Source organism: Catharus ustulatus, chromosome Z (assembly GCF_009819885.2).
Source record: "Catharus ustulatus isolate bCatUst1 chromosome Z, bCatUst1.pri.v2, whole genome shotgun sequence".
Taxonomy (NCBI): Eukaryota; Metazoa; Chordata; class Aves; order Passeriformes; family Turdidae; genus Catharus; species Catharus ustulatus.
Genome location: NC_046262.2, coordinates 18,076,902 through 18,103,457, shown reverse-complemented (window position 1 = coordinate 18,103,457; position 26,556 = coordinate 18,076,902). Strand labels below are relative to the sequence as shown.

Below are 26,556 nucleotides of genomic sequence, written 5' to 3'. Positions count from 1 at the left end.
TATGTGCAGTGTGCCCTGACATAGCCCATCTGTCTGTTGTTGACCATTTTTACTGGGAAGCTCCAAAAACCATGAAGGCTGATCAGGCAACAGAAGTTGAGGTACTGATGAACCTGCAGGGACTGTGACAGCTTTCCTTAAATATGTGTTTCTGCAAAGACTTGCAATTTTTATGTTGTCAGCATTCTACCCCAGGTACATGGAGAGCAGTATGACTACATTGTTGCTGCTGTGTAGTTTTGAAGGCATACAAACAGTTTGAGTACTGGAATTGTATTAGACTCAGCATGACACTATTTAATTCACTCTATTTGTCAGAGCAACAGGTCCCCACAGAATGAATGGAGCATTGCAAAACTCTCTCGCTCAAGTACCTAAACTAGCCTGAGATCTCTATGCTGTCTCCAAATCAAACTTAGGTTGCATCCAAAGCAGCCATTCACTCCATGTACAGTCTTGAGCCTCCCGAGTGCCCCATGTGGAGCACAGCCTGGGACACACATCGCTGCAAAACACACCACCCCTCCAGCACAGCAATACTCAATATATCAAGTATGGCCATTGAAATTTGGCCAGAAGAAGAAACTTGTGAATCCAAAATTAAAAGCATCAGTCTTTGTAGCCTGGGATGAAGGAATCCAAAAACAGCCCAATCTAACTTTATATGTAGAGGGACAAAAAATGCTACTAGGAGAACAGGAAGAGTATGGCCAGCAGGTCAAGGGAGATTGATCCTCTCCCTCTACTTGGCCCTAGTGAGGCCAGATCTGGAGTACAGTGTCCAGTTCTGGGCTCCTGAGTACAAAAAAGACAAGGAGCACCAGAAACAGTCCAGTGAAGGGCAACAAAGATGATGAGGGGTCTGGAGCATCTCTCTTATGAGGAGAGGCTACAGGACCTGGGCCTGTTCAGTCTAGATAACACTGAGAGGAGATCTCATTGACTTGTGTAAATATCTCAAAGGCAGGGGCCAACAGGATAGCCAGACTCTTTTCAGTGGTGCCCAGAAACAGTACAAGATGTAATGACCATATATTAAAAAAAGTTCCAGGTAAACTTGAGGATGAACTTTACATTGAGGGTGGCAGAGCACTGGAACAGGCTGTCCAGGGAAGTCATGGAGTCTCCCACTCTGGAGACATTGAACACCCAACCTGTGGCAAGGGGCTGGACCAGAGAATCTCTGGAGGTCCCTTCCAACCCTAACAATTGCGTGATTCTGTAAAAAACAGTAGATATAACTTGCACGTAATAGACATGGCACGTTTTAGATAAAAACACTGCAAAGTAAATTTTACTTTCTCTGCCAGAACAGACAATGCACACCAGAAAGGCTGAAGGGTTTCGAGTTTTGTTTCATGCTCTTGACACTTAGGGCGCGGGGGTCAGCGTGACTCCAGCTCTCCTGCACACCGGTACCGAGGTGACACAGCCCGGTCCGCTCCCGCTCGGCGCTCCCCGGCCGCGCAGTCCGAGCCACCCGGCTCCAGCCGGCCCCGAGCGCTCCGCCGCCGCCCCCGCAGCCGCCCCCGCCAGCGGGGCGGGCGCCCTCTCCGGGCGGGGCCGGGCTGGGGCGGGCCGAGCGCCGTCGCCGGCCGGGGCGGCGCCGCCAGAGGAGGGTCCCGGCGGGTCCCGGCGCTCGCTGCCCCGCCTCCGCCGCCCCGCCCGGCCCGGCCCGGCCCGGCCCGTCCCGGTACCCCTGCGCCCGCACGGACGGTCCGGCGGGCTCGCGGCCGCCATTGGCTCGCGGCGCCATCCGGGCACTCGGCGCGGCGCCGCCGCTCGGCCCCATCGTCCCAATATGGCGGAGGTGAGCGGGCAGAGCGGGCCGGGCGCGGGGCTCGCTGGCGCCCTGAGGGGCCCCGCGCCCGCAGCGCCCCCGCCCCGCGCCGGCACCCCCGAGAGGCGCCCCGGCGGCGGCTCGGCGGGCCTGCCGGGGGCGGCGGGGCCGCGGCGGCGGAGCCTGCGCGACCAGGCCGCGGGGCGGGCGCGGTGCCGGTGCGCGGCCCGCGGGCGGCGGAGGGGCCGCGGGACGGGCCGGCGGTGTCGCCGCTTCGGCGCGGGCCGTGGAGAACCGTCCGGAGGGAGGGAGGAGGAGCGAGTCCCGGGCTAGGAGCGGGGACGAGGCGGCGGCCGGTCCGGTCCGTGACACGTCCCGCCTGGCCGGGGCCGGAGGGAGCGGGAGCGCCGGCCGGGCCTTGCGCGGCCCCGGGGCGGAGGGGCCTTGTGCCAGGCGAGGAGGAGGGACGGAGAGCGGCAGGCGGGAGCGAGGGAAGGAGGGATGGGTGCGGGCGAGCGGGATGGAGCGGCCAACAGGGCGGGACGCTGAGGCTGAGGCTGGAGGGGCACGGGGAAAAGCGGGGTGGCGGGGAAAAGGGGCAGCTGCGACGGCTGCATGAAATGAAGGGCCCTGCCTGCTGCCGGGCCACCGGGAGCCCGCTCTCATCTTGCTCTCTCTTTTCCCTGCAGGCTTCCTTTGGGAGTTCGAGCCCAGGTTCGTCCTCGCCCACCTCCTGCATCGGCACCCGGCCTGTCGCCCGCACGCTGTTCTCTCCTTGCTGCTCCTTCCCAAATTTATCCCCTCATAGTTTTCCTAAGGCTTCCTGTGTACGCTGTTAACCGCCTGCCAGGTTTTTAAGAGGAGATGTGCGCTGCGGAATTCTTCACTTAAGTTAGAAATTGGCTGCTTGAGACTAAAAATGAAATCAAAGTTGTGTAGCACTTTTAAGTCAACATCTCAGTAAAACCAGATAGCCTGGAGAGAGACAGCTTCTCTTCTTGCTGATAACTGCAGGCTTGTCTAAATTTTTGGCTTCTTGGTAATAACAGAAAATGTTTAAAATCATAATAACAAGTAATTTTCAAGGCTGTAACTAAATGCTGTTAAGGTTCTTTGGAACACATTATACAACCAAGCATCATTAACATAAACAGGACTATTCTCAAGTATTTGGGGAGCATATTTGCTTCTATGCAAATGCATTCTGCAGTGTTTGTCATCATCTTTAACTGTTATGAATCTTCAACTATTATGAAACTATTGAGCTTGTATTTTTCAATATAGTTTTGAATATTTTAAATGGGGTGTTGGACATTCGGAACTACAGGAGAAGTGGGACTGTAGTTTAATATAAAGTCTATGGAACAGAACTTCCCCTTGAGTTAAATGGAAAATTAATTAGAAAAGCAATTAGAAGAAATAATCTGGAGCACACCGTTAAAAGTACATGTTAGATTAAGATAGGTGATACTTTCTTAAAACTTGAGCAGGATGTGATAGCTAACAGCAGGAGGATTAAAAACATAATGTCATTCTTGTAACTGTAGTAGCATTGTCAGCTATGCAGAAAATTCTGTGAGACCGTAATATGAATAGCATGTGAATAAAAAAGCATTTTTGGCCTGTATGTTTCTCTACAGTATGATGTTATAAACTTTGACAGCTTTGTCTTAGGCAGGCTGAACAAAGTTCAATTACCTGCTTGTATGGAAAGAATACATACCATAAATGATGAAAAATTGCATTCTTTAATGTTCAGGTTGATATATACAGCTGTCTCAAGGCTGAAAGTGGTGCAAAGAGAAATACTGTATTATTTTTTGAAGAGGGTTGAAAAATTCATAGCTGTTTTTATCAAAACTTTTGAAGAAGTTCCTTGATAGAAATAATTCTTGATTAACCTTTTCTTTGATGCTTGAACGCTAAGGATTGCAACAGAGCACTAGCATATAAGGGGACACCAGAAGTGGAAGAGAAATATACTAATAAATAGTAAATAGAAATAATAGTAATGGAATTAATCTTTTTTCTCCAACCTGAAAGCCATAAAGAAGTGAACATTAAAGAGCAAAGCAATTCTGTAATTTGGTGATTCTTTACTGTAGAACACTGACTACTGATGCAGAATATTTTCATCTTGAAAATTGGTTGACTAATGATGATCTTTCAAATGACAGAGTGCATTTAAAATAATAGTACTTTTTTGATGACTTCTGAGTATCATCTTCAGTAATTAGAAAGTGTCTGTTGGACCACAGAGCTATCACACTGTGTTGTTAATTAATATGATCCATTAAAAGCATCTTGTTATTTTAGTGTATTTTCCATAGTATTTATTGAAATTCTCCTGTGTTTATTCTTCTAGATCAAGTGCTCTACAAATTAATTTTATTAGAAGATCCATTTGTGAGACTAAAGCAATTGGAAGCGAGTCTCACTTTATTTTGCTATTAGTACGATGTGAATTCATAACCTGTTACCTGTTTGCCAGTGAAAAACTATGCTTGTTAATATAAAAATTATGTCAATAAAATCAGAGTCTATAGATCACAGTTTTGCAGCTTCTGATACATTTTGATGTGTGTACTTTCTATCTTCATGATGATTTAAAGGATGTGTTGAATAAGTTTCTATTCAGTAAAATATTAATTTGGGATTGTGCTCCCTGAAGCTTAGTTTTGCTTTGTAAGGTACTTCTTGCTATTTTGAATGTAGCAAAAGAAAAAGGTGACCTTATTACTTAAAAATATGAAATGGGAAGGTCATCTGAAGCAACTGAATTTGTCAAGTAGTTACAAATGTTACTCCACTGAAAGTTCTGACCCTGTTTGTAAGAGAATTCATGCAATTTTTTTCTTCTTTTGCCAGGATTTAATTTTGTATGTTGGTATAGGGGAAGAAATTTCTCAAGTTAAGTTTTTTTTTGATAGTTGGCTCTTTGTCATCTGAGGATCATGACTTTGACCCATCTGCTGAAATGCTGGTACACGATTATGATGATGAGCGAACTCTTGAAGAAGAGGAGATGATGGAAGAAAGCAAAAATTTCAGCTCTGAAATTGAAGATTTAGAAAAGGTAAGAGCGACTCTCTCCCTTGTGAATGTCCATATGTATTGTAACTTTTCTAGTGAGTAGAACATTCAACCTGTCCTTCAGTTTGTATTGTATAATGCTAAAATGCACTTGCTGCTTGTTTAAAAGAAAGGTTAGGATGTAGCAGTGCATCATTACAGAAAAGGCTGAACTTAGCTTCACAAAGATGTTGGTGCTTGTATTTTTTTTTTTTTTGCTTTGGTAGAGCAAAACCCACTGATGTAGGTTTTAGAGACCTGTCATTTAAGATCACTTGTATGTTGAAACTATAAATTTTTACCTGCTATTAAAATGATATCTAGCTGTGCTTCATTATGTTGGCTAGGTTTTACTTTTCCAATATGCTGACAAACAATCCTGGTTTAGGCATGATGGGTCACATTAATTTGTTATATAAATTATATTTCTATGTCTTACTTTCATTAGTTTAGCATTCAATGGATGTACAGAATTATCAGTGTGCTCTTTGGCTTTTGCTATTCATTTTTGCACTTCTTAATAAGAAGTTTTTCATATTTACACCTCTTGTTCATCCATGGTAGTGTAGCACGCGTTCCAAATGCCTGCTGAAGTTTGAACCAGAAATTGATGCTGTTTGCATTACTATTTGGTGATGCACTTACACCACTCAGGATAATTGCAGGTTTTAGTCAACAGACATCTGAAAAAATGTATTTTTTAGCATCAAATGCAAGGCTGTGTTTATGTAGTCCGTGTAAAAACAAATTTTCTATACGTGGAGTTGACAGTGTTTATAGAACTAATTTTTTTTTTTTACCTTACTGCATTTACAATTGCATTTTTGCTGATTATGAGCTTGCTGTGATAGTGGTGAAGCAGTTTGCCGGGTCTGATGATTAAAATGGAGCTTTTACTCCACAAAATTCTCTTACTGCTTCTATAATAGAAGAAAGAAGAACTGAGAAACACGAATCTTAAACACTTTATTACTTTAGGTCCTTGTCCTGGAAAGACTTTGACATGAGTTTCCATTTACCCATTGTGAAAAGTCTTTGCCAGGACTAAGACCTTACCTGAATAAAGAAAAAAAAGAGAATTTAATCAGTGTATGAATTCAGCAATAAATTTAGAGGTATAACTTTTAAAGGTGTAAATATTTGAAAATATTTTTCATACTCTGATGTCTTGAACCAGGTAACGAAAAAAATCTACACTGTTTATTGTTTTATTAATTGTATTAGGATGCAAGTATGATGAAAGTTATTAGAATCACTTGATCAAAAGCTATTGGAAAATAAATGTTAAAAATCAAGACTTTCTCTTGATTTTTGCTTTTTCTTGTCTACCTTTCTCTTGTTACATTCTCAATAGTTAACATAAAATACATTGTGCAAGAGATGAAAGGAGGGGCTTAGAAGTTGCTGTATTGGTTTACTTCTGTGGGGGTTTTCACATGTGCAGCTGTAGCTACGTAGGAATAAAGTCTTCAGGGGTTTCTGTATTTCCCTTGAAGAAGCATTGACAAATCACATTCTACAGTATTAATAAGATATGGAGCAAATTTTTAATACATACTCTTTAGTTTCATCCAGTGGAATGTTTGCCCCAGCAGCTTAACAGAACTTCACTACATGCCAAGAAACATGTTTATGAATTATTGTTATCATAGAATCACAAATATTTTAAACTTTTAATCATTCCTACTTTCAGCTGAGCTTTTTTTTGTTTTTTATTTCTGTTCTTCAAATTATATGTCATTCTCTTAGGCCTGTACTGTTTACAGTAATTGGCAATATATTGAAGTGTTGTAAATCTTCTTGTATTAGGAAGGAAACATGCCTTTGGAAGATTTACTAGCATTCTATGGCTATGAATCCACGATTCCAGTCATACCAGGTTCCAGTGCGAATAGCTCTCCAAGTGAACTTGCAGATGAACTTCCAGATATGACTCTAGATAAAGTAAGTCAGAACGATTTTCACCTGAATTGTTGTTTAGAAGCAGAAATCCAGGTGGCTTTAATTACATGTCATAATCTCTTGATGTTACAAAATACGTATCTTTGTTAATTTTTATATACATTGTCACTCCGGGATCCCACCTTTCCAAGGATATTTGAAATCTAGTTCTAATAATGATGCATATCGATTTTAGTGTCACTATATTAGTACAGAAGAAAACTAAATATGTCAACAGTTCTTCTAAAACTAAGAACGCTTCATGCTAAGAACTTTTAAGTAGGAGGCTTGTTAGTTGTTTGGGGTTTTTTTTAGTTAAGTGGAATTTTTCGATAATATATGCAATGTCCAAAAATAACTCTTGACTTCCACCACACATCAAGTACCAAAAGATGGTATGAAAATAACTTGAAAATGCACTTTTGAATGCTTTGGAATTTTATTTTCAAATACATATCTTTTAGAAAGCTTTAGGGAGTGAGAGATTATGTGTAGTGACTATATGTGTTGCATTGCTAATACAAAACCCTGAAACTTCAGCTTTTGTGGCTTGCTAGCTGACTTTAAATTCTGAGATTTTATTCTGATTTTTGGCTACAAAGTTTGTGCAGCTTGTAGTTGAGCTTAGAAGGTATGCAAGTAGTAAGTGTATGTCTTTTTTTTTTCTGTGAGTATGATGTAATGGTAGATCCACAGAAAGAAGGATATAATGATGGCTCTGCACATCTGATTCTCATTAGGGTTCACGATTGTGTTGAGGCTACAAAAATGTAGTCGGCTTGTTGTCTAATACAGTTCTTTCCCTTCCAAATCTCTGTCAGAGAGGTTCAAACATGTTTGCTAGTGGAGGAAGTGTGCCTTTTATTTCTTAATATTGTTTCTTTATCTATGAAAATGTAAGAGTTTTTTGATATTTTGTTATCCAGAACTATCCTCTCAGCAAAAGCCTACAAAAAACCTGGCTGGTTTTTTTTTTTTGGTCGGTTGGCTTTTTCCCCAGTGTTTAGGAGGCAGTAGGCTTTTAAAGCTTCAGTATATCTGTGATACAAAGAATGACAGAATGCTAGCTATGTGAGGCAGTTTCCATTGGTGTTTCTTAGTGGAAGCAGTTGGAGGAACATCTGAGATTGATGCTTGCAAAAGTTAATTCTTGTGCATTTGCTTTAATAGAATACACAGGGGAACCACTGTGTTTCACACTGAAATGAATGATTGTATTCTAGTTAGTAGGAGCAAACTAGCTTGTTTTTTAAGGGAATAGGGTCTACTAAATTTTCTTATGGTAAGGTAACTCATTTTAATTAATGGAGCTTACAATTGGTTGAATCTAAGTGCTCACTAGCCTATATTTTATAGTCACTCTGAGGTTTCATTTTTTTATTTTAATGATACAGGAGGAAATCGCTAAAGACCTCTTGTCTGGTGATGATGAAGAAACACAGTCCTCTGCTGATGACTTGACACCATCAGTTACTTCACATGAGGCTACTGACTTCTTTCCTCGGCCACTAAGATGTAGGAAACCTAATTTTATAATAGTACTCAAAAAGTTGTAGCATTATATGTAGGTTCGTAGTACTACTTACTGTAGCAGGTGTTGGGAAACAGTGCTTTGCAGGATATTGTACATGAACGTTGTCTTTGGTTGGCATTACTGAGTACCTAAAAGACTTACATTTGGTTCTCTTCTCAAAGCACAAGTAAAATCAATTTTTCTATAAATACAATAACTTCCTAATCAATAGTTAATACAGTATTGAGGAACACCCTTCATAATTTTCAGTGTTAGTGAATATGAACATGTAAGTCATTCTTTTAAATTAGTGTTTCTGTACTAAAATTCTTGCTGCTGCTTTTGATATCTCCATGCAGCCTGTGGATATGAACTGGGACGCAGTGTCTTTGTCATTATTTCCCTTCACATATTCAACACTTTTCCATAGGGCTTCATGGGGTGAGCCAAAGTAGTTTTATATGGGATGGGGCCTGTAAACCACCAAAATTTCACTATCCATGGAGCTATGATGGGAAAGAACCAGTGGTTCAGTTATCCAACCTGGATGTGAGATTTCTCATCACCTGTTACATCTCATTTTTTCACTGGTGTCCTACAGTTAGAGCAGTGTGGAAGACTTTTATCACAGTTTTAATCTGGCAAATATCTGAAGGTATTCAATGGAAGATTTCATTTTTTAGAGGAGAGGGAATAAAGGTATTGTGCTGCATCAGTCACCAGCAGTCATAGCCTTTTGCATGCTACTGTCTGATAAATGCTGGACATCTGTATTGAAAGAGAGACACAAAAAACTTAAAAATTGTAATGCCCCTTTTTCAATTAAGCAAACTCCAAAACACACTGGCGCTTACAAACTGTTAATGAGTATGACATTTTAAGTGTGGCATCTTCATAGAAAAATATCTTTAGCCCCTCATTTGTACTGAGGATTTAGAAACAGTCATCTTTGTTATCAGCTGTCACGGTTTTCTTTCAAAATGTTACTTCATTAGAACATTAAGCTGGGCATTTTAAGATAAAGTATCCACCATTTCAGGGAAGGAGATGTCAGTTGTCTGTTGGCTGTTCCATCTTTTTTTGCTCTCTGTCCATTTCCCAGATTCTAAGATAACATTAAGTTTTAAGATACGCATTATCTAATATGCAACAGACTGTTTCCTTAAGTTTACATTAATTGGAGGAAATAATTGCCTGTGATTGTCCAAGCATATTGTTTCATTCATTCAGGTTAGCCCCTTGCTTTTTACTTATAAAACCAAAAAGAGAGAGACCGGTGATTTTAGTAATGACTACAGAAGAAGACCCTCAGTCCATATGTTCATGATGTTTTAGTTGTGATGAAGCTAAAATTTTAGCTCAATCTATAAGTATTTTTTTTCTGAAGTTGGAAAATAAAAAATAGTAATCATGTCACAACTGTAGATTCCCTTCTGCAGGGGATTATACAACTAATAAAAACAGAACTCCTTCAGAACCCAGTACCACAGTGTTCCAGATTCTAAAATTTGAATTATTCTGTGGAGTAATGTATTTGAATTGTTTGGAGGGCTCTGCTGTATTTCTTCCTAAGGGAAGAAAAAAAAAAGATTTAAGAGGAGTAAGCAGTCTTTTGCTTATTTTACATACTCCATTTTCTATGTCTCTCCTGTATCTTATTCTGTGCTAAGGTACCCTTGTTTAAAAAGAAGGTTTTGAATGCCCATTAAAACTTCTGATGAAAGGTTTTAGTAGGTAATAAAGGCGTACCTTCAACTTTACTCTATTTGTGAGTAACTTGAGGCTATGTCATAGCCCTGGAAGTTTTCTGTTTCTTCTCTAGGTATAAGCTTTTATTGAGAAAATTAACAAAAAATTATCTTGTTACCTTTTGACGTTAAAAATATTGTAGATTTTTCATTTTCAATGAAGTTAAATGTTTCAGTTCTGCAGTATACAAATACCTGTGTGTTCTGACTAACAGGCACACAGTAAGTGTCTCCCTGAATAAAAGCAGGTGCTCCTTTCAAAAGTAAATGATATTTTATAGTTCTGTGCTTGAACAGAAAATTCTTCGCAACTAAAAAAAGACTTCTTTGTTTCTGAAGCAAACACCACATGTGATGGAGATAAGGAATCTGATGGTGAAGATGTAGAGACAGACAATGGTAATTCATCTGAAGATTTGAGAAAGGTAATAATTATATTTTTTAAAATTTAGAACTTTGCTGTTAACAACAATCCAGTAATGTTTTTTAATACTTCAATACACAAAATATTCTTAATAACTTTTTCTTGTCATTTTTTGTTACATTTTCAGGAAATAATGATTGGTTCACAGTACCAGGCTGAAATTCCAGCTTACCTTGGCAGATGCAGTGATGATGAAAAGGGTTTGTTCTTCTGATTGTTTTACTTCTCATTTTATGTTTAAATATAGCACTTGATGGAAAACATTATTTGAATTTGTAAGGTTGATTAAATTACCTGGCTAAAGTCTTAGAGACCATTAAAAAAGAGATACTAGAGGATTGAAGTAGTGCAACTGTCTACTTATATCTCAGAAGTGTGACTCTCCAGTTTTGTCTTATTAAGACAAAATTAGAGGGTTAATTTTGAAGTGTCTGGTAATATTAGGTGTCAGCTAACTGTTGTAGGTCAAGAATGAGTACCTTTGTTGGAGAATCATAGCTGGTCTATTAGTATGTAACTTAGTTTGCAATGAAGATGTTCAAAACAGTATTTTTCCTTGCTTTTTTTTTGGCAGATAGAACCAAATTAGTTACGAAATTGGTACGGAAAACAAAGCACTAAGCTATTTTAAATTTCTTTGTATAACTCCTGTAATACTGTCTCTTAAAAATATGGTGTTTTAAATATGATGTTATTCCAGTGCAAATTTAGGTTAAAAACTGCAGTTGTGCTAGAGTAGAAAAAAGAGCCCTATTTAGCAGAGTTGTATTTTGCTTCTTTAGAAACCTGGGACATATAGTGTGGAATTAAAATGCAAATAATGCAAAAAATTTTTGTCATGGGTGCAACAGATATGACATTAAGAAATTGTAGGGTGATAGAATAATAACTGAAGGGTATTCTGTGTAAATTTTTGATACTCTGTGAAGTGCTTTCAACATTTAACATGCTTCTAATGCTTTTAACATTTAGTGCCTTTAACATTTAAGAGGGATGTTATTTGAGTGATTGTATTGAGTCTTTTCCATAGTACCACCTGCTCTTTTGAGGTATAATCCTTTGCAATGAAAAGAAGAATGTTTGGTAGGGATGGAGCTGGAAGTGTTAGGAAGTGAATATCCCTTGTGTTGCTTAAGATCTAGGAAAGCCCCCAATTTTTTAAGATTCAAGCATGGTGCTAATGAGTTGCAAGAAATGGAGGAGTAAGGACTGGGTTGTGTGGGTAATTCTTTTACTGTTTCCACATCTTGACTTCTCCTTAGCCAAGAGCTAAGTTCTTATAACCAGAGGATGACCAAGGACAGGTTAATCTGACAATTTTCTCTGTAATAGCTGGTAGTATGGAGAATCAGTGAAAGTCTTGTCTGATAGCATGGCCAAGAGCAAAGGGGTAGCTGCCAGGTCAGAGAGCTCAAGGTGGATCTTTTGAGGTTGTTAGTCATGGACGCTAGCAAAAAGCACTGTGCTGCCTTGGTTGATGAAGAAAGCTGAAGAGGAGTGTCACCAGCACTCAGGAAGCTTTGACTTGGTTGTAGGGGTGGAGGATTCTGTGAAAGCCTTTCTGCATGCCCTGAAGAGCTAGTAATGGCGAATAGGGGCTTACATTTATGCTGTGTAGTCCAGCTACTAAAATTGAGCTAGAAAGCAGTTCTGCACTGCTATAAACTTCATACTTGTAACATGTCTGTCTGAAAGCTTTCCATGTTGTTAAGCCATAAAAGAGGCATAATTTTATTCCCCACCTTAGCCTAATTCTGTCCCCTGTAGTTTTAGGACAGCTTTGCGCATCTCCATCTTTTTTGCTGTAACAACCATTATGATTCTGTGTTTGAATTAAATAACTCAAATTCTGTATTGCTGAGAGAAAACACAATGTGCAATGGTAATCACATCTATTGATCAGAGTAAAGGATTTATAGTTTAATCTAGTATTGAAACATATGCACAGACTGATAAAGGTTCCAGTCAGCTCTTTTGTGCTGTATCTTTCTTGAAATGAGCTATCTGAAAGTTGCAGATGTCATTTCAATATACTGTGGAGGACTGTACTTCCTAATTACAGTAATTTCACGATTATAAGCTGCACCATTTTGACTAAAATTTTGGTCCAAACCCAAAGTGCGGCTTATAATCAGGTGTGGCGTACATATGGACAAAGAACAAAAAGTTGCTGTTTTAGTTTGGAGGACAAGTGTCTGCTGAGAAAGGCAAGAGCTTCTCTTTGAAATGGAGAATGTAAACCCCCTCCTTCCAAATTATTATAATTTTGAAATCAAGGGGCTTTCAGGCAAAAATATGGGAATTAGGAATAACAGTTCTTTACTAGGGAAATTAAAATAGAAATACAGTACTACAAAGAAACAAACTCCAAACCCTGACAAATTCAGAGTACAACCTGACACCCTGTCAGGCAGGGTGTTGGTAGCAGTTGGATTAAATGGTGGCTGCATCCTCCTGCAGTGACAGATGTGATTCAGTTGAAGCAGTGCTCCTGCAGAAGGTGCAGTTTCCCTCCGGAGGTCCAGTGGTGATGTGGAGAAATCCGGTTTTCCTCTGGAGTCCAGTGGAGAAAGGGGCTCCCTTAGTGTCCCAAAACCTCTGTTTTTATCTTGCTAAGAAATGCTGGGCTCTTCCCCCTGGCTGGAGCAACTTCCAATGGGATGCAGTAATTTTATCAGTCGCACAGCGGGACTCAATGGGCCATTAGCAGAAAATGACTTGCGGGAGGAAGGATGGGTTGTGAAAAGATGAAGAACAATGCCCTGCCTGGTTTCAATGGATGGCCCGTTAGCAGAATATCTGCTGTTGAGATAAGGATCACTGCCCCCACCCTCAACAGATGGTGATGGAATAGATGCCTTTTATCACACTCTGTAATGTGCGGCTTATAATCAGGTGCGGCTTATGTATGGACAAAGAACAAAAAGTTGCTATCCCCCGAAGTGCAGCTTATACTCAATGCGGCTTTATAATCGTGAAATTACTCTCACAGCATTCAATATACTAAGTTCTTAACAGCACTCAGTTGCTACTGAATGGAAAAACAAATCATCACGTTGCCATTTTGTTACGTAATTTTTGGCAAATTTTAGGTGAAACTGACTAAATAGCCAAAGTGAACTGTGGTTTAAAAGTGGTACATTCATGCTTGATTTGATTGCTTCTGTGTTCCTGTTCTTTGTACTTGTGAAATAGCTTTTAATTTTACAGCCTTAAAAATGTTATACCTGGCATGAATGGGTTTCTGTTTTATCAGCTTATGAAAATGAAGACCATTTGCTTTGGAAACCTGATGTGATCTCAGAAAGTAAAGTTAAAGAATACCTTTTTGAAACCTCCTTAAGAACAGGAAATGAAAAAATGATTGGCAGAATTCCTGAAGGACTACATACACGGGACAATGAACAAGTAGGTTTTATATCCTGTTCCATTTGTAATTAACATGTGGTCTCCTTCTCTGCGTTGTGTTATAAAGGCACCACTACTTAATGTCTTCATTCCTTTGTTGAATATTACGGGGTCAAGATCTTAATTAAAATTTTTAAGCACATGCTTAAAAATCTTGAGTATTTGAATGTTGGCAGCCTTACGATCTATGATGTTTCTGATTTTCATACTGTCGACAAATTCAGCCTTTTTGATAATTGCATATAGTGTTTTACATTTTTTAAGTTAAATCTTGCCTCAGCTTTTGGGTGGTTTTGGCTCTTATTTTTAAATTTTCATGTGTAAAGATGAATCCTCTATTTATTTTTTTACACTCGATATGTTTGCTGGAAGACTAGTTTTAGAGGTCTAGATTGAATATTAGAAAACTTTGTCACTTTCTAAAGACTTTTTTTATTTTATAGGCCCTGTATGAACTTCTTAAAAGTAGCCATAATGTTAAAGAAGCAATTGAGAGATACTGCTCAAATGGAAAGGCATCTCAGGGTAAGAGAATACCTTATTTTTTAGAAAAATGTGATTTAAAAAAAGTTGTGTGGAAAATCCTTGAGTAAGAATCAGATTATCAAGCACATCCATGTCATAATGACTTTAGCACAAATTAGGTATAATCTGACAGTCAGCCATTTGGAAGTTCTGCTACAGAAGTTTGCAGTTTGTAGAAAAGCTGAGGATTTACTTTTGACCTTCCCTTCTTTCCTATACAGCTATTCTAATAATGAAGCAGATTGCTGAGAAGGGTGGGGAGAGTTGTAATTCTGCTGCTGCAAAGCAATTCTCATCCACTAGTTAGTATCTTTTTGAGATTGTGATTGATTGCAGTCTGATAACATTTGTACCAAAATCAGGAGAATATAGGTGGGTACATAAATAAGCCCCCATTCTGTGCTAACATTTGTGCTATGCCCGCCCTAAATGGACTGCATTGTTGCATGGAACATGGAGAGCTTTGCTTGGGAAATGGGCTACCATTTTGTTTCTGCTTATTATTTATTAATCCCTTAAATGTAAACCAGAGTCTGTCATTTAACAAAGATGGGGTTTTTTTCCTTTATTTTTTGCGTATCTATTGTGTGAAGTGGAATGGGTTATGAGCTCTGCTATAAGTTGATATTCTGGCAGATAGCCCTGTACTCAGAACTGGATCCAAAAGGAAGTTGAGTGTATGCAGTTTAGGTGCTGTGAAAGTGGTGCGTGTCTAAGTGGTTAAACGCTGATTGCAACTAAAGTACCACACAGCTGCTCACTCACTCCTCCTGCCCCACCACTTCCATTCCTGGTGTAGATGAGAATTAGAGGAAAAAAGTAAAACTTTGGGTTGAGCTAACAGCAGTTTAATAATTAAAACAAAAAAGAACATAGTAAGAATGCTAGCGATACTGACAATAATTGTAATGAAAGGGAAAGAGAGAGGATAAAACCCCCAAGAGGTGGGTGATGCCCTGTAACGCGGTTGCTCAGCACCTGCTGACTGCTGCCCTGCCCGTCCCCCAGCAGTGCCTGGCCCCTCCCAGCCAGCTCCTCCCAGTTCTTGGCCATGTCAGTCTGTATGGAATATCCCTTTGGCCAGGTCAGATCAGCTCTCCTGGCCATGCTCCCCCAGCCTCTTGGGCACCTGATTGCTGCAGAGCACGGGACACTGAAATGTCCTTAATTGCACAGTTTGGCGCCAACTAAAACATCAGTGTGTTACCAATATTGTTCTCGTATGGGATCCAAAACACAGCACTGTACCAGTTACTAGAAGGAAAATTATCTCAGCCAAAATTGGGACACTAAGATCAAGCTGAATGGGGTAATAAGGACTATAAGGAGAATGCTTTAAAAGCGTCATGTACAAGAAGAGATTGTGTAGACCTTAAAGTATCAGCTGCAGGGCTGTATCCTAAATCCAGTACCTCTCTGGAATTTACATTCTGTTTCAGGATTGAAAAATACCTCTGTCCATTTGTAGCTTAGAGGCCCTCTCATCCTAAGGACTAGTACTCCTTACCCATACCCCATCCCCCAGTTCAAATGGAATTGTTACACCCTCACTGAAATAGTAAGGGGATAGATGGAGGAGGAAGGCCTAGGAGATGAGGGAGAGGCTGGGGATGTTGTTTACCTAGACTTCAGTAAAGCCTTTGACACCATTTTCCACAGCATTTTCCATCAGAAGCTGACAGCTCATGGTTTGGACAGGTGCAGTCTTCGCTGGGATAAAACTATCTGGATGGCTTGGCCCAGAGAATGGTAGTAAACACACCAGCTAGTGTGTTCCCCAGGGCTCAGTATTGGGGGCAGTTCTGTTTAATATCTTTACCAATGATCTGGATCAAGTGCCGTCTTGGTCCGTTTGCAGGCAAAACCAAAATGGGTGAGAATTCTGATCTGCTGGAGGGCAGGAAGGCTCTGCAGAGTGATCTGGCCAGGCTGGATCATGGCCAAGGCCAGTGGTGTGAGGTTCAACAAGGCCAAGTGCCAGGTCCTGCCCTTGGGTCACAACATCCCCAGGCAGTGCCACAGGCTGGGGCAGAGTGGCTGGGAAGGACCTGGGGGTGCTGGTGCCAGCAGCTGAACATGAGCCAGGGTGTGCCCAGGTGGCCAAGAAGGCCAATGGCATCCTGGCCTGCATCAGCAATAGTGTGGCCAGCAGGAGCAGGGCAGGGATTGTCCCCCTGTCCTGGGCACTGCTGAGGCCACACCTCGAGTGCTGTGTCCAGTTCTGGGCCCTCAGTGCAAGAAAGACACTGAGGGGCTGGAGTGAGTCCAGAGAAGGGCAACAGAGCTGGGGCAGGGTCTGGAGCACCAGTCCTGAGAGGAGCAGCTGAGGGAGCTGGGGTTGTTTGTCCTGGAGAAAAGGGGGCTCAGGGTGACCTCATCACTCTCTACACCTGCCTGGAAGGAGGCTGTGCCCAGGTGAGGGTTGGCCTCTTCTCCCAGGCAACCATGGCAGGATGAGAGGAAATGACCTCAAGCTGCACCAAGGAGAAGTTTGTATTAGATATTGCAAAGAACTCCTTGGGCAGGGTTGTTAAAACATTGGAATGGATTTTCCCGGAAGGTAGTGGAATCACCATTCCTGAGGGTGTAAGAAACAACTAGATATAAGGCATTTAGTACTGTGATCTACTTGGCGTAGTGATGTTTGATCAAAAGTTGGGCTTCATGGTCTTGGAGGTCTTTTCCAACCTTAATGATTTTGTGGTTCTGTAATGTAGTGTCTGTCTCTTAGAATAGCCATTGTACTATGTTCTGCTCTATCCACTGAAAATCACTACTGTTCTCAGCATGGAAATAAAAAATAAACCACTCTTAGATGACTCACCACAGTGAGACTTCACATGGGGGTATTTTCTCCTCTTCAAAGATTGAGAACTCTGTAGTAAGGAATGCAAAATTAATGGGGCTGAGAAACAAAAAAAGCTGTGCAGTGGAGTGATTATCACTTTCACTGGGAGCCCAAAGGTCCTATTTTCAGTGTCTGCTTCCAGAGATACTTTGAAATGTGTGAATGCTTTTTCCCCCACTGGCTTTAAATGTTAGTTGCTTAGTTAGTTGAGTGGAAACTTTTCGTATCACCATTATGAATGTAAGATATCTGAAGAATCACTCCTTGCTTATGTATATTCCAAAGCTACAATCAGTATAGCAAATTAAGAAGAGTCTTGAATGATTTTTGTTGTTGTTTGTCTCACCAAAATCCAGTTTTAGAGAATGCAAGTTTAGTAATTAAAAATAAGGAGAAAATAATTTTGCAGTTTTTCCTCAAGGGATCTGAAGGGGTTAGAAGAGATCTGTGGGTCTTTAGGACCAGGTGGTTATTTGGTTTTTTTCTGGATTCCCTGGTACCCCTCATGTTTCAAAAACCTGGATCATGTTAAGTATAGTCCCAGTTAGTTTGTCCTGTATGGCTTCCTGACCTAGGCTTAGTGCTGTGGCACTCCTCCATGGTGCATTATGCCTTTTCCAGGAGTGCACTACCTCACCAGGGTGTTTATGAGATCAGACAAGGTGTTGTATGCTCTTGTCAGTCTGTCTCGTGGTGGATCCATTGGCTGTCTCTGTCAGGTTGGAATGTCCTCCTGATGACAGTTCATCCCACCTTAGTTCTCAACTGTGATTTACAGTGCCACACTCCAAGGCTGGCAGTTGGCTCCTGGGTAAGACATTGCCTAGACTGCTGAGTGCCTGGGAGGGTGAGGGCCTAGCACTGCTCCTGTGGTTTGCACAGCAGGGCTGAGCTCTGCCAGGCCTTCTTGTCCGTGGTGCTCACTCAGCCAGAACAGGGTCGTCCATGAGATCAGGATTTTCCTTTGCTCTTGTTTTCAGCCACTCTTCCTTGTGTTCTGTGTAACAATAAATATTGAGAAAAATTATCACACCTACCACCTCAGTGATGCTATCAAACACTATTTTTTAATGACAAACTCATTAAGAACAATAAACCTTTGAAATATCCTTTGTCTTAAAGGATGAAAGATTTCTGAAATCAAATTCTTCTAGATCATTCTTTGTAAAGAAGAATGATTAATTTCAGATAGGATAGTTCCTCAGTAGGAGAAATAACATGGATCTAAATAACTGAATTACTTTTTTTTTAGAATGCATTTGGATATTCATCCAATAGGAACAAAAATTTTATTCTTTGTAAAAAGTTAGTGAGTTAAATCAAGTTTCTCATGCTACTTTTGTAATTATCTAGAAGAGATGACAGCATGGACAGAAGAAGAATGCAGAAGCTTTGAAAATGCACTTCTGATGTATGGAAAAGACTTTCATCTCATACAGAAAAACAAGGTTAGTATTTTACAGTTAAATGGAAGAGTTGCTAAATTATACGATGTGAAGGCAATTTGTCAGAAGCTGTACAGAAGAGGGAAATAAGAACCATATTAAAATTAATTTGGCAATTTTGAACTAATTTTTCCTTTCTTTGCACTAATGTCATTGCACAAGTGTCATTGGAAGTACTAGGCATTGTGAGATGAGTTAATATAGTATCTGTGAAGTCATCTTAAGTTAACATTACCTCTGTTTATGCTATGTGCATTACAATTCAATTTACATTCATGCCTTTCCTAGAAGTGAACAGCATTTCTATACCATAGCTATAGGAGGGGAGAATGAATCTTTTCCTAATTTATTCTGTCACTAGGAAGGTCTGGATTGCTTATGATTGACTCCTCTGTGCCTGAGGAATAGGGCTTTTTGTTATTTTTATCAGAAAGCAATAGTTGATAATATCCATGTTTCCAAATTTCATATATACCTCCTTTATGCTTTTCATACTACATTAAAAGGGTTTTTTTTTTTTTAGGAGTCTGGTGTTTTTATTGTATTTGAGGTGAACTTTATAGGATTGTGGTTGCTGTTGAACAAGAGTCTGCTGGTCTTGCCCAGTCCCTGGCTTAACCCATCCTAAACGATTTGGATAGTTCAAATTTTAAATGGACTTTACAAATAAACGTTAATGCATCAGAGATTAAAAATATATTTTCCAACATGGACCAAAACACATGTGTTGATGTCTGTCACTATGGACCAGAATTTGTCTAAGAAATCTTAGGCAAAAGGCAAGAAAGTTTAGGGAAAGCTCTGGGATCCAGCATAAGGTGATGTCACTTGTATACAGCAAGTATTAGCTAGACAAGATTTAGTGCGTGGAGGAGCTTAACAAGATGTGTTTCCTTATCACTGGAGTGCAAAGCTTTGTTAATTGGGACTTTATGCATTAGCATATGGACACCTGTTAATTTCTTCGCCTTCCTGGTATGTCTATGCCTAAACTAGCAAGGTTTACTACTGCACTCAGGGCATTTGGGATTTGCCACTGATATGTCTGTATGTTTGAAAACACTGAAATATATTTTACTGCCAGACTCTATTGGATAGAGTTGTATACTGGATGGAGTTATAAAACTGGAGCTGTGGGTGACACAATGATGATGTGAAATGTTTCTGCATCAAAAGGTAGATAAAAGTGGAAATAATTACTTTTTCTCTAAGAGTCTGACTTCACAAAGCACCTCCATTTTGGGGAAAGAGACAAACAGTTAACATAGATCAAAATGAGTCTTCTCAACAAGACTGCAATTTTATTTTGTTTAAGCTTTTACTGTTGTGGTGTGACAATTCTGTTGCCAAAGCCTCCACAGTTCTGGATGGACTTTCCCTGAAGGAATACGTATCCAAAGTGCTTCACTCCTCTTAGATCATTGATTTGCTCAGCTTTTTCCATCATAAGAGAGGGTATCTTACAGTTTTAAAAAATGATTATTTTTTTAATCTAGCTAGCTATCTATCTATCTGTAAGCACTTGAGATGTAAATAGAGTTTAAACCTAGTTTACGAAAAAAAATCTAATAATGCATTGAGTAGAACAAATAAAGTAATACTTGAAACTAGAAGTCTGTTTGAAGTCTGCAAAGATTTGTTCCAGAGCAATGAAAACTTAAAATATTGCAGGAGTGGGAATTGGGAAGATGACAAAACTTAAGTCTTCACATTAATCTTGTCAATTCTTCTTGTTGCCCTTTAGGTAAGAACCAGAACAGTTGCTGAGTGTGTGGCTTTCTACTACATGTGGAAAAAGTCAGAACGTTATGATTACTTTGCTCAGCAAACAAGATTTGGAAAGAAGAAATACAACCATCATCCAGGAGTTACGTAAGTAAAATGCTCTTGGAATGTATTTTCTGTTGCAAATCATAAATGTGGAAGACTCCCTCCCACCCCACTTCTGTCATTTCAGTGTAAAGCTTCAGTGGCAATGGCAACTGAAATTAAATCTATCATCATTTATAGGTCTTGTTTTCCAGTTATATAATACATTATGGATGCGATATTATTTTAGGGACTACATGGATCGTTTGGTAGATGAAGCAGAATCCCTTGGTGGAGCAGTGCATTCTTCATCTAATAGTCGAACGGAAACCATTCCAGATCAACAGCTAAGCATACTGAACTCTATCACTGCCAATGAGTTGACAGGTAAATCAAGAAAAAAAATGTATCTTGGTTGGAACTACACAAACAACTATTTCATTTGCATTTGTGTTCATCTGTTTTCCAGCACTGACAAACAGTGTAGCTACAGTCTGCCACACTTCAGATGTGAACTGCCTGGATGATGCTTTTCCTCCCATGGACAGCTTACCCCGAGCACCAGTTAATCATGTGCCTGTTGGAACAGAAGAATTGCTTAACTTGCCTAGCAATGGTGAAAGTGATTGTTTTAATTTATTTGAGACTGGCTTTTATCATTCAGACCTAAACCAAATGAACATGTGCAGCGAGGAGGCAGAAAGACCTGCAAAGAGATTGAAAATGGGGATTGCTGTCCCAGAATCTTTCATGAATGATGTCTCTGTAAATAACCTTGGTGTGGACTTCGAGAACCACACACACCACATTACCAGTGCCAAAATGGCTGTTTCAGTGGCTGACTTCAGCAGTCTATCTGCAAATGAGACAAATGGTTTTATCAATACCCACACTCTGCACCAACATGCTGCCCTTCATTCAGAATGACTGTGGACAACTAAACAAACAGTGGGTACTTTATGCAGTAGTAGTAAACTTGATGGGAGCTATCAGGTTTGCTTAGTCTTTCACTGGAAGTTTGAACTTTATGACATCAGTGATGTCTTTGTATGTATAGAACTATATCTTGATTTATCAAGAGTGATTTCTTTTTTCAGTCCATAAATGTGGAAATGTCATAGGATGTGTGGCAGAGTTTGGGACTAAGAGAACTCTGTGGTGCAGCTTTAAGCTCTGCTTCAGTTTTTTTTCCCTAAAGCCTGTAGACAGAGGCCACCGTTTCAAAACCAGCACAGAAGTTCAGAATGGATTGGAGTGGCTTTTTTAGTCTAAGTTACTTTTGCCGTAATGGATGCAGTGGAATAACAATGTTTACAGGTACCAATCCTGATCCCTGCTAAATGTAGCATTTTTTTTTCCCCCCCTTATAAAGGCAGGGATGGGTTTCTTTATTTTAAACTGCACAAGCATACAAGGATGTATTTTTAATGGAACCTTCTCTCATGTGATACTAAACTAGAGCACTTCAGTTTACAAAACAGCAAATTCATATTGGTGGAAGCTAGCACAAGGGACTTAAGATGAGTAAAGTGAACATCTACACTTGAATGCTGTTGCAAAATTAAAGGTCATGGCTACCTTACACAAAAATAATCATGCTGCCATAGATGTCTGTGTACTTTAAACTTACCAGCTTAAACAGATGAGTTTTAGGCTATATTGTATTTGGATGGGGTTTGTCCACAACTTTGAGGAGTAATGTAATCGTGTATCTTAACTTTCCTAAGGCAGCTGATGTATAAAGCTACAGTCTGCACAGCTTAGGATTTACCACTAAACAATATACATTTGGAAGACATCTTAAGTTGTTTGGAGCACTGCAGTTCTAAGTGTTACAGTTTTGAGGGACTATCTAGTTTATATAGTAAGAGTAGAACCTTGAAGTACATGCTTGAAAGTTTTTATTTAGCATGGATTGCATTTATTTGTTTAGGCAAGTCATTGGCTTCAAAATGGCACTTCACTTCTTTGGTCAAATAGGAAAGGATGAGTAAAAATGCATCCCATAAAAGCAACTATTTAACTTCATTGCATTTTTTTATTTTGAACGTTGAGTGCAATTTAGCCATCCAGGATGTTTGTCTTGTAAACATTTGTTCCAATTGCTGCAGGAACCAAGCACAGTATTGGCTTGTAACATGTCATAGCATACAACTTGCAGGGTGTTCTAATGAAAGCCTGAACCTCACTTCAGTAGGATTACCCCTGTCCCTCCATACCTTTTCTTTGCACTGTTTGTATTACAAATTTAATTGCCACTGATTTGTATTCATTTTTAAGCAATTAAATTTGCATTGTTGATATATTTAATAGTTGCTTCAAGGTTGTGCTGAGCAATTAGAAAGTAGTGACTTTAATATTTGAAAGGGAAGAGGGTATTTATTATGCATAATGTGAACTGCATTGACATCCTGAGTTTCAGATGCAGCATACGGAGTTTTCTTTACAGCATTGTAATGAAGATTGCTTTGAAGTGTTTATGCAATAGCACATTTATCACATTAAAAACAAATTAGTTTAGCACAGTGGACAAAAGTAGATATGATTTTGTAATCAGTTCTTAACTTAAACATCTGAAATATTTAACTTTAGTAAGTACACAGTAAATAACGGGTAGCCTTGGCCCTGTGTTGTACTCTTGAAATTTTTAGCCAAGTTCTCAGCTTCCTACTGCTGTGTTTTGTGCTGAATTTTGTACCTTGTTTCTTTTGTTTATGAATCAACCCATTTTAAGTAATTTTGTAGAATTCTGGCCATAATCTTCCATTGTTATAAATTCAAGTTTATCTATGGGTTTACAGTGAGTGGCTGGTCTGTATAAAAATCATACAAAGATGACTGAATGCTTATACCAGTTGCACTTAAATGAACATGCCCATTTTCATTAGTTGATGCAGTAATATACTCAGTTTATCTATGCATTGCTGGGCTCTTAAGGTAGGCAGAGACTTGTCTAAGGTTTGGGTTGTCAGCAAGTTGAATGGACACTTTAGTTATTTAATAAAGACTTTGACCAAAATTCAGAAAATGATATGAGAGAAAAATGATTTCCGGGTAGTCTAATATAAATGCTGATCTTATTCAGCCTGTTGGCTAGCTAGCTGGTATCGTTTACTTTTAATTCCTTGTTAAAATGAGGCAATAATTTGCAAGATTTCGTAAATATGTAAATTCTTCATATCTTTTTAGATATCTCTTTCAATATTTTCTGACTACTTCTGTGTATAGTAACATTTTTGTGCATGCTTGATGTGACATCCATAAATTTGTACCACTATGACTTTATCCATGTAAAATAGCTATTTATTGAATTTTACTTTTAAAAGCTGGACTTACTTTTTTTTTTCTCTCGGTTTAAACATTTAAATGGAGAACTTGTTACTGTTTATTAAAAGAATTGTGTTTTGAAAATCAGCATGGAGATAACTGAACTGCAACCATGTGAAGAAATTACAATGCCTTGGCTCTTACACAGTGAAGCACAATTCTTGTAACAAACTGTGATGAATTCTTTGTCCTTTGCCACGTGTTTTCTTCATACAAACAAACCAAAAAAATCTGTAATGGGCAATTGCGGTGTTGGTAAATGTATCCTTTTTATGTACAGGGAATCTAAAGAGGGTAGCAGATTCATGTAGAAGTGTAACTGGTGCTGTGATTATAGCAATACCACAGTTGGTCACACGTCATCTTCCCATGCTAGGTTCTTAAGTGTTTAGTCTTCCTCTTGTAAGGTCAAACTGCTGAATTTACTTGAAGGATGTACAGTACTGTTTGAAGAATACGAAATTGCATACAATTAGGTCAGTGAATTGTGCAATTGAAACTGAGAGTCAAAAATATAGGAAAACTTCAGTTCGAGTAGGACACAGTGATACTACTTATTTAACCAAAGTCTCTAATGAGTATTTAACTTTGAATGTAAACTAATGGATAAACTGACCAGCAGGGACGCTATTTGCCCAGCATTACAAGCACATTGTCTACAGCCAGGGAAATGAAATACAGTAATTTGTAAGATAATGACAAGGTTGCTATTTTTATTATTCCTATTTTTCATTGAAAGAAGGAGGATGATGCTATCAATTGTACAATAAAGTAGGAATGGTTATAGTCTTCCTAATAAAACAGAGATTCCAGTTATTCTCAGTTCAAAGTAACTACCCTGTGCATAACAACAAATCAAGTGACAATCGGAACATGTTTAAGTATCAGATGTTCAAGAGGAAGTCGCTGTTGTTGCATTGGTTTTAATATTTGTACATAAACACTGATTTTTTTGAGCATTATTTTGTATTTGTTGTACTTTAATACCTGGTGTACAGTTCCAGAAATAAATGTCTGGAAACCTTTCTTTATTTGCAAAGCTCTTCATGCATTTGCACTGTGTTTGCTACTTCTTTTCCAGAGATATTTAGCAGTAACTCTGAATGCACTTTGAAGAACTCTGGGTGTCACATGCTACCATCCACCTCGAGGTGCGCAGAGGAGTGAAAAATGCAGCCCACAGTTAGCTGATACAGGTAGCTGATGAGAAATGATTTGCCTCAGACTTTTGAAATATTATGGCTAAAGTATAGCAAAGCTCAGATGGGTCTTAAATGTAGCTTCAAAGTAACACATTGCATCAGTGTCAAGCCGTGTTCAGACTGCACCTGAGCTGTGGGAACACGTACCTGTTTTCTGGAGAAAGAAAATTCACCCAAATCCATAAATCCCTGTCAAGGTAGATTACAGCTGAGAATACAAAAATTTTACTTAGTTTAGGCCTTAATTGTACTTAACAATTAACAATTAAAGAATTTGACATGCTTTTTGCCTTGATTCCCCAGTCCCTCAAGACAACAAGGACTAATCTTGGACCCTGAAAAGCTGTAAGATCTTATGTATCAATTCTGTTGAATGCCAGATGGAGTTAGTGGAGTTCTTTCCTAGACCTAGCATGCTTGTTTTTACAGTGGCTGGCACAGTAAATCTTCAGGTAAAGAAAGTATTTTTTAATTAGACAGGCCTGTGTTTTCCGGGGTCCTCCTTTCTGCCCTTCTCGAAAATCACATTTGCCATCTTCCAGTCAGCTGGAACCTCTCCAGATTCCCAATACAGCTCAGAAGTCGTTGAGAGATGTTTTGCAACAACATCACTCAGCTCTTTTAGGATTCTCTGATGAATCCTATCAGACCCCATACATTTGTAGGGATTCAGCTGGAACAGCAATTTCCACACAATTTCAGGATCAGCTGGGAGCTGATCATTCTGAGAGTCATAGTCCTCCAGCTCAGGAAACTGAGACTCCCTTGGTCCTTTATCCTTTCAATATTACTCCTTGTTACTGGAAGAATCAAGGAAATCACTACCTTTACTCCTGGTCCTTCAGACTCCTAATTGAAGGCTCTTTTGATGGCACTCAGACTTCTCTTTGGGTTTTTTGTCTGCTAGTTTGAACAACAATAGCAGATAGTAATCAAACAGCCTTACTAGACTGGAGAGCTTTCCAGTAATGTCCCTTATCTGAACCCCTGGGAGCCAGCAGACTTCCCTATGCATTGAATCCAATTGGGCTCTCTGTTCTCCTTAAGAGAGAGTCTCCTATTAAAATTACCTGTTTTCTCTTAGAAGAAAGGCTTGTCATGTGGAGTACAGGGAGTGTTGTTTACCAAGGCCCCACTATTCCAGAAGGATCTTTCCTCACTTACCTATTGTCTGGACTTCTAGTTCCAGGGCTTCGTACGTGTTGTGGCAGATGCTAGTCCTAATTGTTTTCAGGAGAAGGAACCTTCCTCCTGGTACATGCAGTGACCTGCTTCCAGCCTTCATCTTCAACAGACCCTTGGCTAATTACCTTGCAGGATTCTGAGTCCATCACCTTTTCTACTACCATGGAGTTTTGAGAATCCTGAGAGTCTCTAAAAATAACTGTCAATCCCTTACTCATTCACTCAAATAGTACATAGCTTGTTCACTTCTTCCTCTGCTCCTTCACCTGGTGACACACCTCTTCAGCCACAGCACACTGCAAAAGAACTGTTTGTGGGCCCAGCCTGAG

At 39.6% G+C, this 26,556-nt stretch overlaps 1 protein-coding gene across 3 annotated transcripts; it reads left to right on the top strand.

Moving 5' to 3' along the window:
- Positions 1-1,739: 1,739 nt before the first annotated feature.
- Positions 1,740-24,871, top strand: MIER3 (MIER family member 3). 3 transcript variants are annotated; one of them, XM_033085635.1, is made up of 13 exons: positions 1,740-1,810; positions 2,470-2,494; positions 4,711-4,856; positions 6,662-6,796; positions 8,188-8,308; positions 10,394-10,479; positions 10,606-10,678; positions 13,735-13,886; positions 14,330-14,411; positions 18,616-18,707; positions 20,449-20,576; positions 20,764-20,900; positions 20,983-24,871. In XM_033085635.1, exons 1-13 carry the CDS (start codon positions 1,802-1,804, stop codon positions 21,438-21,440), a joined length of 1,644 nt encoding a protein of 547 aa, XP_032941526.1. In that variant the 5' UTR covers positions 1,740-1,801; the 3' UTR covers positions 21,441-24,871. The 3 variants fall into 3 exon arrangements, with proteins under 3 accessions (XP_032941526.1, XP_032941525.1, XP_032941527.1); XM_033085634.1 differs by having other exon boundaries at positions 1,741-1,810; positions 18,613-18,707; XM_033085636.1 differs by lacking the exon at positions 1,740-1,810 and having other exon boundaries at positions 4,649-4,856; positions 18,613-18,707.
- The last annotated feature ends 1,685 nt before the right edge of the window (positions 24,872-26,556 follow it).

Excerpts from the sequence above, each read along its gene's own strand:
- MIER3 (XM_033085634.1), top strand. Across the intron at positions 4,857-6,661 it reads AAATTGAAGATTTAGAAAAG|GAAGGAAACATGCCTTTGGA; the intron begins GTAAGAGCGACT and ends TTCTTGTATTAG. Across the intron at positions 13,887-14,329 it reads ATACACGGGACAATGAACAA|GCCCTGTATGAACTTCTTAA; the intron begins GTAGGTTTTATA and ends TTTATTTTATAG.